The following is a 15,038-nucleotide window of genomic DNA, read 5'->3' as shown; positions in this document are numbered from 1 at the left end:
CATTGCAAGTTCAAATACACACGCTGAATGAAATCAAGTAAATCATAACTATACGACTATCAGAATCAATAAGATTGACAGAAAGTATTGACCCGAAGATTAATAGACCTTCCATGAATGTGTCAAATAGAGGAATGGCTCTCTGTGCAAGATGTTTTGTATTCGGGCTGCTTGAACTCGATCACGTCGTTCTTGCAAATCACCGATATCTTTCATTGTCTAGACGGCAAGATATAGAAGCAAAACACGCTGAACTAACATCTTTTAATTAACTTACACGCAAAACTAATCTAGACTAACGCTTAGTTTCTAAAACTATATATTGATAGAAACCAAAACACCACAGGAGCCAAAGTGAGTCAAGAGATTCAGAGGAAAAGCTAGACTTGATTCATTTGGGGCTCTACAATATATTTGGTTGGTTGGTTGTTGTTTAACGCCGCACTCAGCAGTATTCCAGCTGTGTGGTCTTCAGTAACCCATGCTTGTCATAAAAGGCGACAAACGGGTGGCAAGGCTCGCTGACTTGACCGACACGTGTCATCGTACTGTGTAGATCGATATTCATGTTGATCACATAATTGTCTGCTCCAGAATCGATTATTTACAGACCACCGTTATACAGATGGAATATTGATGAGTGCGGCTTTAAACAACATATCCATAAGCTGTTGATCTGATTTCCAACGTATACAATCACAAGAATGTTATTGGAGGCCATGGATACATGCATATTCTATCAATTTACAAATTCAAGGAACATTGCATCTTATTTTGAGATCCCTAAAAGAAGAAGACACCTGCTTTTAGTCATATTTTTACCCATCAAAATTAAGCGTCTTACTGTTCTTAATAGGGGTGTGAGGGGGCCGGTTACTACTACACGTTGATAAGTCAGCTCGATATGTGTATTGTACCATAAGAAACAAGTATGTCGGTGCGTTTGTCTGCATCCTGTGTATGTGTCTGATGAGGAGAAATAATTGTGATTTCAGCGGAATCTGTACCAGATTGATCGATTCAGTTGTATCGACAAGTATGGTTGATTCTATATGGGTAAATGTTGCAATTAATGAGAATCCTAATTTCACAGACAATCGTGGAATGCAGGATTGGCTGACATAGGATCGCAGTCGCCAACTTGCTGCCAAGAACAACACAACACATGTCGACATGGAATATGTTTATATCACAAATATCCACAATAAAATCAGTACAGAACAAGACACTGACAACACAAACAAGTACTTAAGAAGCCTCATATTCCAGTTGCCTAGTCCTTTGGTTCGGGCGTGCCAGTACCGTCTGGTTTGGCAATGATAAAAAAAACACACGGCAGTTGACACCTTCCGGGTATGGATCATGCAAATATACAGTTGAAGCATCCGTGATGAAAGCTTTCAGTGATGAAAGTATCTGTGATGAAAACTTTCAGTGACGTGTTTCTTCCCAGAAAACAAACCACGTTACCCTTTACTAATAATTCAAGCGCACGAATTTGTAAATTCTGGTTACCTTATTGTTTATTAGCAATGAAGTCATGACCTCTTCTGTTAATATTAACATCAGAGACTTCGTTCCCAGATCAGAGTACAAACATATGATTACGATGAGGAGAGCTATGGAGTTGTCTAGGCTGTGTTCACTTGATATTTTAGGTCAACTTGAGTACAACAGTAACCTGAGCTGTGTGCAAACATAAATAATGCCTTACATGTCCTTGATAAAGACGTCCATATTCAAGGATATGGCCCAATGTTAGCATATGACTGGCTGCCCTTACGTAAAGATACGGAATTAAAAGTCCATGTGTAAATAAAAGGCCTTCATATTCCTAATTTAAGATAAAGCCATACATGTCTTTATGTAAAGGTAATGCCATTCATACCCTAGAGGGAAGCTAAAAAGGGAATAATGTCCCTTGAACTGGAGATAGCAGTTGTCTTACCCTTCAATTTCATTAGTAAAATGAAGACAGTTAACGTTATTAAGAGCAACGGGGACTAAATAAAATGGTAAGCTCTGACTACTAGCAGAAAGCAAACTGTTACAAACTGATGATTTATGTGATCCGATTGTAACAGCTGAGAATATAATCAATGATCAACACAGAAGAACTGATCACCAAAAGAGGGACACATAATTTGTGAAACTTGTAACCGATCAGCATGAAACTGTCTCCACATGACGTATCTCACATCTGAGCATATTGATTGCAGAGAGTCAAGGACAAATCTGGACCTATGTGGCAATTCACACCTGGCAACATGACTGAGCAGTTAAAAAGTTGTATTTATACTTTTGACAAGACATACAAAGACATTCATATTGAAGTATTAAAAAGGATATGCACAGATTGTGGTCACAGGTTTTCAACAGCACACTGGTTCCTGATCTCAGTGTTGCTTTCGTCCTAGACATTCACAGTCTAAACCACTCTTTCTCTCCCTCTATGAATAATAGTCGGCCAAATAAACAGACACTGTTGTCGGCTCGTTGTGGCGAGGTATGCATCGTCTACCGATACCTTGCCTGACAATGAGAAATGTCTCTGTCGTAGCATGTTGAAACATTATTACAAAGCCACGTCATGTCAGGTGCTTCAAATGGGAACTAGGCAATACTGGTTCATACGCTTTTGTAGAACAAGCTTTGCTCCAGTATATATCATCAATTTATATTTTCATCCATCAGCAAGTTATTTCTTTTGAAATATTTTCACAAGCACAAATTCATAAAATGTAGGTCTGAATAATCTGAATAAAAATACAAATATCTCAAACAATATCTAGCTATGGCTGTCATGATAAATGACTTTTCAAAAGTTATCTCGAAAAATAATAAATCAGCTAATAAAGATAGCATGCATCTTTTCATACCAACTGAATGATCCCAGTATAAATCAAGATGGACGGAGGAAATGCAGCTCCAACTACATCATCTCCCTTGTTTATAGGGGAGATAACTGCAAAAACATGTCTTAGTTTGGCAGAGAGAAGAGAGCATAATTGTTGGACTGTCAATTATACAAATATGACTGTGGCTAGCATCAAGGAGGTTGACTGGATATTTGCCAGACTGAGTTATCAAAACATAAACGTTGAGATGAACCCACGGAGATCAATGCTGATAATGTGAAACAAACTATAGAGTGACAGACCATCAGTGAAATCATACTACTGGAGGTCAACCATTACACACGTGATGCTGTCGGACACCCGCAGAGATACCACGGCCTGATCATACCCGTGCAAAAAGTATTCGGACACTTGACGTGATTTCCATAGACTTACATGTTATTTCAGTGTAGCATAAATAATTTCATGAAGTGAGTTCAGGATGGATCTTTGTAAAATTTGACAGGCAAATTTGAAATCATCTCTGCTCTGGGCACACAAATTCAGTTCAATTTTCCGACCACTATTTAACTAATAACATCACATTTATCAACTTGTGTATGGTTTCACAATGAGCAATCACATAGGCCGCCATGTTAGAGGAGTTCACGGCACTGTGCACATGTTGATTAAATTGTTGCCATCCGATAAAAAAGCAACGGAAAATTAAACAGAAATTATTTGATTGTAGGCGAAATGATTCCTCACAAATGTGCAAAATCTGACTTGGATCCTACGGAAATTAAATTCATGAAAATTATTTATGCTACACTAAATTAACATGTAAGTCTATGGAAATTACGTCAAGTGTCCGAATACTTTTTACACGACTCTGTACCTATTTTACCCATAATGGAGATATAATTAACTTAATTTAGTAGAATATGGGACATGCCATGGACTCTTGCTTCACTGATGTAAAACATGTCATGATTTATTCTTGCAAATATAGATCAGTTAAGTTTTTAAAACGTCTTGAGTGGGCAGGCTGTCTTACCTTCCATGACTTCCCCTTGCAGTAATATAATTGTATGGTAACCGTAAATCTGGGCAACATTCCCGAAAATCATCTTTGCAATATCTGTTGGTATGACTACATAATAGTAAGAGAGGTACAATTACCTTTGTCCGAATTGATTTATGGGGACAGGACTCAGCAATATCTCACTACTTTTGTGTTTATTGTCAATGGTAAATATACTTTCCAATACTTGTTCCCATCTCAGTACAGCTGATGTGTTGTAAAAACTCACTCACTCACTCATTCTCCCTCTATGGGAATCTACTTCCATACGTCATCAGTGAAAGTAACTCAGTTTTAAAACCTAGCAGTCTTGCAGGAAATACATCAGTGAGTGTAACGGACACTTAGCCTATCTTCAAGCAAATACATCTGTGTCAATGTAGTTTTTCATTCTTTGAATTTCTGTCATTCTATATTATATTTTCCTGAATCATAGCTCTTGATAAACCAAAAACGCATGACATAACTTGCGCATCGCCTGCCTAACATTCCTAATATTATGCATAAGTTTCATAAAAAGGAACAGAAAATAAAATCAATGTCAGCGGAAATCATCAAGTCAGCAAATATATGTTAACAACAGTTTTACAACACAAGTTGAGCAGTGACTTCACATCCAAATACTTAAATGATATATTGTGACCACAACAATTTGGCAAAATATGAGGCATTCAGTTCCACTAGTCTTCACTGACTAATGGACGTTGCCTGTCTCCAGAAGGAGCAATCACTATCTATAGCTTGGTACATAATGTTGTCTCTTGTGTTATCAGCAGCCCGGCTAGAACATGTAATTGCACATGCAGCCCACACTTGCAGTCTATTGACAATCCAAGAACTTTTCCTGAACCTAGAAATTCTTATTAGGACTAATTCAGTAGTGTTTGATTATCGTTCATGAGCCAGACAAGGCCACATGTCCCTCACTGGAGCGATTTGGCCAATCACTGGGCGTTCTCTGATACAAGCCATCAACTTGTCGAAGCAGAAATTTGGCCAATTCTTCAGCCACCAGTTTGTCTCTGCAGAGATACGGCCTATCCTTGAGCTGCTCTTTGAGACAAGCCACCAGTTTGTCTCTGCAGAGATACGGCCTATCCTTGAGCTGCTCTTTGAGACAAGCCACCAGTTTGTCTCTGCAGAGATATGGCCTATCCTTGAGCTGCTCTTTGAGACAAGCAACCAGCTGGTTTGAAAAATATATAGTACCTACATTTCCAATTCCATCAGGCTGACCCAGTAATTAAAAGCTGGAATTCTACAGGCAGCAGGCCATATGAAGGAGGGAATTAATGTGTTTCAACCTCATTTTTAGATTGATTGATTGATTGTTTGTTTAACGCAGCACTCAGCAATATTCCAGCTATATGGTAGCGGTCTGTAAATAATCAAGCCAGGACCTCATCTCTAGAGACATGGCCTAGGTGATGCACAGCATAAATAATCTTTCATATATTAGTATTTTCATGAACTTGTCAATAAATAGTAAACACCCATTAAAGCATGAATGTCTAGTCACTCAAATGTAGCTGATCACAAAATTGATACAGAAAGTTTTATCTCAGCTCCTCATAGTACAAACCCAAGCTTTCACATGAAGGAAAACACCCCAGCAAAGAAAACTTTGGATTCAAATTACATAAACATGATGGATTGAGCCAGTGGTATGTTGGCCCCAAGGAAGTGATGTATTGTGAATTATTTAAAATGGAAAATAATTCAGCATATATGATAAAAAAAATAGGATTAAGTTTTACATTAAATGTACTACGATAAAGTGTTATCAAATAACAAACAAGAACAAATGAAAATAATTCTTAAAACATGTAAAATGCACTAGAAGTTCCAAGAATAAACACAATGCTGGAGAGGGACAATACTAGAGGGTCTATCGTAACAGCCAATACATCAGCCCAGTAGCTTCATCCTTTCAACTATCCATCATCACATACCAGCTGCTCGGACAGATGCTCAGAATAAAGCAGTGATAATAGTTACAATTATACTGGTTTTACAGACACTATGACAAAATGAAATATTGTGGTTTTTCAAATGATAAAAGATTCTATGAAAATAGATTTCTTGATTAAAAGTTTAAATTTATGTAGAGATCAATCACCATTTGTATTACATATCTGCTCTGTAAGAACTTCATGAAAGGCTGTAATGCATGAGTGAAGCCTTTAACATGCTTGAGTATTAAAGAAAGAGCATGAGACAAAGTTACTACTGTACAGCTTAAGTCAAACAAGGTGTGTATGAAGCTAACACATCATTTACTGAGCACCAACTGCCTCACAATGTGATCTGTAAGGCAAAACTACAGCATGTAGGCTGCTCATTAACAACATCGTCTTCTAGGCCTCCAAATCATAATGCATGATGCCCACTGTGTTTTAAGAGTCAAGGTAAGATCTCTTTCAAGGTACAAGCTCAACTGTGACCAACATGACTCACACCTAGTTCAATTACGATCAAGCTTGAAGTACAGTTTGTTGGGAAGAAGGTTTTCCTATTGTTAGGTGTTATCTACCCAGTGACCAAGCCATGGCATCAGCTTCAGAATGTTCAGCATAGACTCGTACCCTGTAGTGTCAGGAGAGAGATGGTGAACAACTCTTCCCTGTAATGGGCAGTCTTTCTACATAGCCTGGGCACAGAACATTCAGTTACTATTGCGAGACTTCCTGATTTTCCAAAAATGACAAATATTAGTCGGCATTCGATTAAAATATTGATACGTAATTTCTATATTTCAGAGTTAGACTCCAAGCACCAACAAATTCGGTGAAGCATCTCACAGCTCTGTGAAGCATCTCAAAGCCCAATGAAGCATCCCACAAATCACTTTCCAAACACTTCCTTGTGGTGGACTATGATCAATTCAATGACCTTCTGCTCGAACTTGGCAGCCATCAGGCTGACCATGGGGTCTGTCTCCAAGGGACGCCATCAGTGTGGGTGCAAACACGATGGACAGGTTCTCCGCACCCATCATGTTCTTGCTCTTGTGGTCCGTCACTCTGGAGTACAGCACAAATAAACACAATGTCACATGTATTGGCAGCTTGTTGTGTTTCAACATCATATGCATGTGTACAAAAATAAGGAATCACATAACTGCTTAAAGAAGAATGCAGTAAAATGTAACGCAAAATGTTTTTTCAGCCACACATATTGAGTAGAATACAGAGTTATCTCCCTTCCGCTGGAAGTGCTGTTTACTTTGCCTACAGCATTGTTTACTGATTGTCATGTCCACCAACTGACTGATGACAGTGAACATAGGGAACAATTCAAGTAGGTCAATATTGCCTTGACACAGATTTACTGATAGCTGTTCCCAGGGAATTAAAATGCCTATCTAAGATCCATCCATTATTTTGGACTCTACATTGTGAGGAATGAGTTGGCCACCTCACCTGACCAGATGCATTATGAGGTACTTGAGCGTCTGGAAGTGGGCCGCAGGCAGGCTGGCCATGGCTTCCTTCAGCATCTTTACCTGCTCGTTAACATCACTCTCCTCCTTCTCTGAAAAATAAACTCCGAACAATTAGAACCTCACACTTAACTTTACAGGACACACATCATCAAACTTCACAGTTAACATTACACATTTAACATCACCTCAACATCACACAATAAACATCACAGACTTAACATCACATTCTTCACATCACTGTCTCACAGCACATTTAGAATAGCCTCAACATCACAGACCTAACATCACATTCTTCACATCACTGTCACACAACACATTTAGAATAACCTCAACATCACCAACCTAACATCACAGGCATCACATCACTGTCACACAACACATTTAGAATAGCCTCAACATCACCAACCTAACATCACATTCTTCACATCACTGTCACACAACACATTTAGAATAGCCTCAACATCACCAACCTAACATCACATTCTTCACATCACTGTCACACAACACATTTAGAATAGCCTCAACATCACCAACCTAACATCACATTCTTCACATCACTGTCACACAACACATTTAGAATAGCCTCAACATCACCAACCTAACATCACAGGCATCACATCACTGTCACACAACACATTTAGAATAGCCTCAACATCACCAACCTAACATCACAGGCATCACATCACTGTCACACAACACATTTAGAATAGCCTCAACATCACCAACCTAACATCACATTCTTCACATCACTGTCACACAACACATTTAGAATAGCCTCAACATCACCAACCTAACATCACAGGCATCACATCACTGTCACACAACACATTTAGAATAGCCTCAACATCACCAACCTAACATCACAGGCATCACATCACTTTAAGATGCTGATATAACTCAAGTCAGATAAATATACATCACACATTTAACATCACCTACTTAACATAACATCATTAACTAAACATCAGAAGCACCACATCTCCTTAACATCATACACTCAACATTACAAATTTTAAATCACCAAAACATCAGTGACACAACATCACAACTTTAACATCACTTACACCATAACTTTACACTTCACCTCACTGACACACTTAACTTACACAATTTGAACATAACTGCCGTAACATCACAGAGTGAACTTGAAATGCTTCACATGATAATAATAAAATACCATCTTGAGTGGGGCTGATCAAGAGCGGAGACACCATGTGAACAGTGGCACTTACTGGCTGCTTCTATGACTGTTTTGTAAACATCAAATGTGATGAGAGGTATTGGGAGGAGTCGGAAGAATAGCTTGAGGGCACTCGTGACCGTGTTGATGTCATCGTAACGAGAAACACTGATATCTGCGTTCTCACCATCTGCAAAGTGATAATAGACATGATCGTTACAACTGTCCACTGTGGACATCATGTCACTGAGACTGTTTCCCGTCACCTTCTGGAGACATGATCGTTACAACTGTCCACTGTGGACATCATGTCACTGAGACTGTTTCCCTGTCACCTTCTGGAAACATCATCTGTGTCACGAACGCCACAGTATTGTTTACATGTATAGAGACAAACAACAGCGCAAATATCATCTGTCAGCTTCAGCCTTTAATGCTGATTTGTATATTCCAAATACATGATATTACCAACCAAATACAGTGGGTTTAAATCCAAAGAGTACATAATGTTAGAAATTAGTCTGTCGGACAGAGAACTGAAACTTGTCCTTTAGACAGTAGTGCAACTATACAAACAAACGGACCAATGCCTACAGATAATGTCAGTGATTGCCTTATGCAGCATTCCATTGGTTTACTCTCAAGTGTAATGGCCCTTCATTAAAGGGAAGCTACTCTGGAATGTGAAACACAACATTTGTTAAAAGTCTGTCTGTCACAAGTGTAATGGCCCTTCATCAAAGGGAAGCTACTCTGGTATGTGAAACTTAACATAAAATCTGGTCATAAAATTTGTCGTCATAAAAGGCGTGATGAGGTCTTTCTGTCACTTCTCAGACTTGGACACTGTGGGGTAAATGCTTACAAGAGTATTATAGATAAGACGGTCTCTGCTAAATATGGTCATTGCAATTTTGAGACGCCTGAAAATATTGAACATGTTCTAATTGCATGCCCTGGGCATAATATAATCATAAGACATAATCTCAGAAGTGCTGTACATGAGGTTGATGGTATATTTTCTTTAGAAACAGTCTTGGGCCCCAATATCATGTACGGGTCTGTGCAACGGTTAGGTTTAGATTTTGTCTCATCATCTGGAAAATATGATGTAATCTAGACAGGCTCTCAAGTGGCTTAGACAGATTTAGTTCTGTGATTTTAAATCATTTTAACGCTCTGTCATCTTAACCTACTGCCTTTTTAATGAAATGGTATTTCATGTTTCAGAAATGGAAGTGATTACTTAATTTTTTTAATCCGTAACATGAAGCAGAGGTTATTCCTTTAGGCCTCTCATTAGCCCACGTCGCCCTACAACTACAACACCAACCAACCAACCAACTAAACATTGTTTACAGTCTGTCACCTTTATTCCAGGATCATGAAATGCAGATAGCCACACAGCCACACAATGAAACAAGGCAATATAAGTTATAATACATATTTCATCTAAATGTATTCAAATCAAGAAAAGACCCAAGTTCTACAAGCAGAGCCAAGGAATCTAATTCCCATTTGTCATTACTAAATAGTAAATATACTCACAATATACCTTACCATTTGTCTGCATTTGTCAAAGGCCCATGCTAGGCACCTTTTTGACACTGATTCGTGGGATGTAATACAACTCTCTTAATAATGATAACAATTATTTCTGAAAGTTGTCCCCAATAATCAATACTGAGTTACAGTCATGGTTGCTGCTATATGTGTTTGTTAACACTGTACATTGTACAAAGCTGTCCATGACAAATTCTATTTACATCTTTATCCATAAATGACCCCAATAATGTTGTGTCTTCTTTATGATAGTGATAAACCTACTCAATGATATGATAAAATATGATATCCTACCTTATAGACAAACTTTATGGAAAACAACTTCTTGTATGTCTTGAGTGCACTGTTTTGATACATATTCTTGTACCATTGTCAAGCAGCAATGTCGGCTTGACAACGGTAAAAAATCTGAATCAAAATGTCACACTCAAGAAATACAAGAAGTTATCCATAAAGTTTGTCTTTTCGTACTGCCCAACTTCAAAAATGACACTCAAAGGAGATATCCAACCTTTATCAAATGACATCCTGATCGCCTCCACATCATCATGGAAACCAGCTATTCGGTACAACCCTTCCGACTCCAAACCTACAGATGAAACATGAGATATTCTTATGAATATACATGAGCTAGGATGGGGTTGTGTGGAGTGAGACAGGTCTTTGGACTGCAGCCAATCTGACTGTCCCCCACCATACGATGTGTCTTAGTGTTCAAACTTACAGATGATGTGTCGTGAACCCACATCTTTGTTGTAATACTTGGTATTAATGTTTATATTTCATGATACCCTACTTTAGTATAATCTGAATGTAAACATTTACAATCTGAATGTAAACATTCACACTGGTCTACAAATCACTTCATCTGAATAAGTGAATGCAGCGATAAGCCACATTATCCTATCTGTATACTTCATGTCAAATATTGAAATAATTTGCTACAAACACAATCAGTTAAATATTGATTGTTCTCTGTTTAAGTCAACACTACTATTCTGGGGCTCCTTTCACAAAGCAACCTTTACTAAGGCTAACCTTAACTCCCATAGTTTAACATTGCACTAAGGTTACCTTAGTGACTTACGATCACCTTAGCGCTTTGTGAAAGGAGCCCCAGGTCTGTAGTGGTAGCGTGTAATAATCCTGTCTGTAACCGACAATCCAGTGTTTGATATTGTTAGCAGTGAACCATCCTGGCAGGGTACAATGACATGCCACCGACAAGGTCATCAAGTCGAACCACTCAAAGCATTAGTCATACCCAGCATAGGCTGCTGGGACTGGTTGTATACAGAATCCTACAGGGGGTAATCTCATGCACCCAGACCAGCTGCACACTCACAACTCTGGTGGCTATATTGATAACAGTTCAGCAATAAACTGTTGGGTTCATATATACAAATACATTGGTTTAGAGGTCTTGCAGATCAGTGAAGTCTCTCATGTGGTGTCAGTAAAGGTGCATTCTCATAGTAGTAACAACTTGTAGCGTGCAACACAGCTGCAACGTGAGAAGTGCAAAGCAGCTGCAACGTGAGAAAGGCCTAGTCGTAACGATTTAAAAGCACCTACAACTAGTCACAGCCGAGTTGTAAGACATAGGATTCGTCCTAATTCCCACTACAGGTCACAAGCTCTCGACCAATCAAATAGCTTAGATCTTTGTCCACCTCAAAGTGACGTCCCCTATGCTTTTTATTGACATCATGTCGGAGACGCGACTGAAAAACATCAACTTTACCTGAGAAGAAACCGAGCGGTCTGTAGGTTTTTACTTGTCAAAGGAATGTCACACTGTGAAAACGAACCTTAAGATTAACTTAATATATATTGAGTCAAAAAAGAAACTTCACAAAATGTAATTTGAAAAATAATGAATAATTTTCTCTGATGATACATCTATGTATCCGAAATGGGATCCCTATCTTTCGACTCTAGAAAAACGTTAGCAAAACCCACTCAAACCCATCCATTCGTCGTGCAAATGACGTTAGTGCCAAATTAGGTTTTGCATGTGCAGTCAATCACGTGATCTTCGCATCGAAGTTTTCTTCATATGCATGTGTTTGCATTGGCCTCAAGAATTGAAAAAACACTTTTAAACCACAGTTCTAACGGTACCTGAAATGCTATGATTGTCAAATGTGCAACGGAACGCAGCCGCTAAGCCACATTATCCTATCTGTATACTTCATGTCAAATATTGAAATAATTTGCTACAAACACAATCAGTTAAATATTGATTGTTCTCTGTTTAAAAAGTCAACGCACTACTATTCTGGGGCTCCTTTCACAAAGCAACCTTTACTAAGGCTAACCTTAACTCCCATAGTTTAACATTGCACTAAGGTTACCTTAGTGACTTACTGATCACCTTAAGCTTTGTGAGAAAGGGCCCCAGTCTGTAGTGGCAGCTGTAATAATCCTGTCTGTAACCAACAATCCAGAGTTTGATATTGTGGCGGTGAACCATCCTGGCAGAGTACAATGACATGCCACAGACAAGGTCATCAAGTCGAACCACTCAAAGCATTAGTCATAGCCAGCATAGGCTGCTGGGACTTGTTATATACAGAATCCTACAGGGGGTAGTCTCATGCACCCAGACCAGCTGCACACTCACAACTGTGGTGGTTATACTGAAAACAGTTCAGCAATAAACTGTTGGGTTCATATATACAAATACATTGGTTTAGAGGTCTTGCAGATCAGTGAAGTCTCTCATGTGGTGTCAGTAAAGGTGCATTCTCATAGTAGTAACAACTTGTAGCGTGCAACACAGCTGCAACGTGAGAAAGACCAAGTCGTAACGATTTGAAAGCACCTACAACTAGTCACAGCCGAGTTGTAAGACGTAGGATTCGTCCTAATTCCCACTGCAGGTCACAAGCTCTCGACTAATCAATTCGCTTTGATCTTTGTCCACCTCAAAGTGACGTCCCCTATTGTTTTTGTTGACATCATGTCGGAGACACGACTGAAAAACATCAACTTTATCTGAGAAAAAAAACGAGCGGTTTGTAGGTTTTTACTTGTCAAAGGAATGTCACACTGTGAAAACGAACCTTAAGATTAACTTAATATATGTTTAAATGTGAACATAAGATAGACATACAGAACAACAAGTATTCCACTCAAACTTCCAGGTAGGAATACAGGTCCCCACCAACCCAGTGCTTATCTGCTAATGCAGATTCCTGGTAAGAATGTAGGTGTGTTGCTAGAGGTGACTATGTAGATCACATGGTCAGACTTGCTGCCCTTGGCTGACGCATGTCAGCTGCTCATGATGCCAATCACTGGATGGTCTGTGCCAGACTCTGTTATCTACAGACCTATGGAATATTACTGAGTGCTACGTTAAACTGATACATGTATATGACAGCGTGGCATCTCACCTCTGGTCTCTATCTCCTTCACACACTTCTCCACCACATGTGGGATGCCGGTCTTCTGAGCCAGCACCACGGTTGTCAGGTCGGCGCCATAGATCCGTTTAACATACTTCATGTCGGGCATGCAGTCATTAGGCACCTTCTCTGAGCACTTCTTGTGAGCTTCAAACCCACAGTCTGGACACAGAAACACCACCGTCATGCTGACATCACACAAGCTACAACGTTACCTACTCACGGACAATGGCTACCACAATGGGGCCATGGGATTTAGGACAGTAATGATATTTTCCAGACCCATAACAAATTATTATTCAGTTACCATGAATTAGTTATTATTGCACACCCAGAATACAACTGTCATACATCATTTTGTGGAACAGATTAACTTTACCAAAAACATGCTAGAACCAAACACCCCATCCCAACAATAACCTAAATCCCATCCTTCCTTTAGCCTGTCAACTGATTGGTCCATACACCCTATACTAACAGGACAAAATGATTTACAGCAGTCAAGGGAAATAACTCCTTAGTACCTACCACTGGATTGTAGAAAAAGAGTTACAGTTCTTACTTTGCATATATTATCAGTAATCTATGGTCTATGTGAGTGAGTGAGTATGGTTTTACACCGCTTTTTAGCAATGTTCAACAATATCACATGGGGGACACCAGAAAGTATGGTTTTACGGTATTGGCGAGCGCTTTTTTTAGCAATGTTCCAGCAATATCATAAAGAGTTCCTTCACATATACATGGGGACTTCAGAAATGGGCTTCACATACATTGTACCCAGTTCCTTGTGGGAGAATCGAACCATAAGGTTCTTCGGTAAAGAGTTCGACAAGTAAGAGCTTAAAGAGCTTCACATGACCACTAAGAGTTCCTTCACTACATAAGAGTTCCTTCACATATACATAAGAGTTCCTTCACTATAAGAGTCCTTCCACATATACATAAGAGTTCCTTCACATACATAAGAGTTCCTTCACATACATAAGAAGAGTTCCTTCACATATACATAAGAGTTCCTTCACATCAAGAGTTCCTTCACATACATAGAGTTCCTTGACTGGTGTACATGAAATACAAGAGTCCTTTCACCTTGACATTTAACCCCATTTAACCCCTGCGATGAGGCCCCACATGAAGTTGGCGCAGAAGTCACACCAGTGAAGGCCCATGAAGTTTTGAAGCTGCAAAATAAAAACAAACATAATAAAGCTGTTAAGTGCAGAGAAACATGGCACACCCAGGAGATCCTGGCACACTAAGGGATGCAACTCTGCAGAGTTAATTTCAGCATGTTCTACCATGCACAATCCAGATTTCAAGTCTGTATGAGGTAGGATGGGTGGAGAGAGACACAGATCTGACTGTGCCCCCATTTCACAACATGTACTAAGTACACGATGTGTTTTAGTGTTCATACAGAGAATATGTGTTGTGAACACACATCTTTGTTCTAATACTTGGTATTAATGTTTATATTTCATGATAAGTTACTTAAGTATATATGACAGACGTC

The 15,038-nt window shown here is 39.1% G+C and overlaps 1 protein-coding gene across 1 annotated transcript in view; it reads right to left on the bottom strand.

Moving 5' to 3' along the window:
- Positions 1 to 5,081: 5,081 nt before the first annotated feature.
- Positions 5,082 to 15,038, bottom strand: part of LOC124284704 (N-chimaerin-like) — a 36,990-nt gene continuing 27,033 nt past the window's right edge. The window contains 8 exon segments of the mRNA XM_046720811.1: positions 5,082 to 6,870; positions 6,872 to 6,944; positions 7,344 to 7,455; positions 8,599 to 8,736; positions 10,621 to 10,698; positions 13,511 to 13,684; positions 14,615 to 14,639; positions 14,641 to 14,706. Coding sequence (XP_046576767.1) covers positions 6,766 to 6,870; positions 6,872 to 6,944; positions 7,344 to 7,455; positions 8,599 to 8,736; positions 10,621 to 10,698; positions 13,511 to 13,684; positions 14,615 to 14,639; positions 14,641 to 14,706 — 771 coding nt within the window. The 3' untranslated portion in view covers positions 5,082 to 6,765.

The sequence above is a fragment of the Haliotis rubra genome, unplaced genomic scaffold (assembly GCF_003918875.1).
Source record: "Haliotis rubra isolate DU_JTF1 unplaced genomic scaffold, ASM391887v1 Scf342, whole genome shotgun sequence".
NCBI lineage: Eukaryota > Metazoa > Mollusca > Gastropoda > Lepetellida > Haliotidae > Haliotis > Haliotis rubra.
This window is presented reverse-complemented; position numbering and strand designations above follow the sequence as displayed.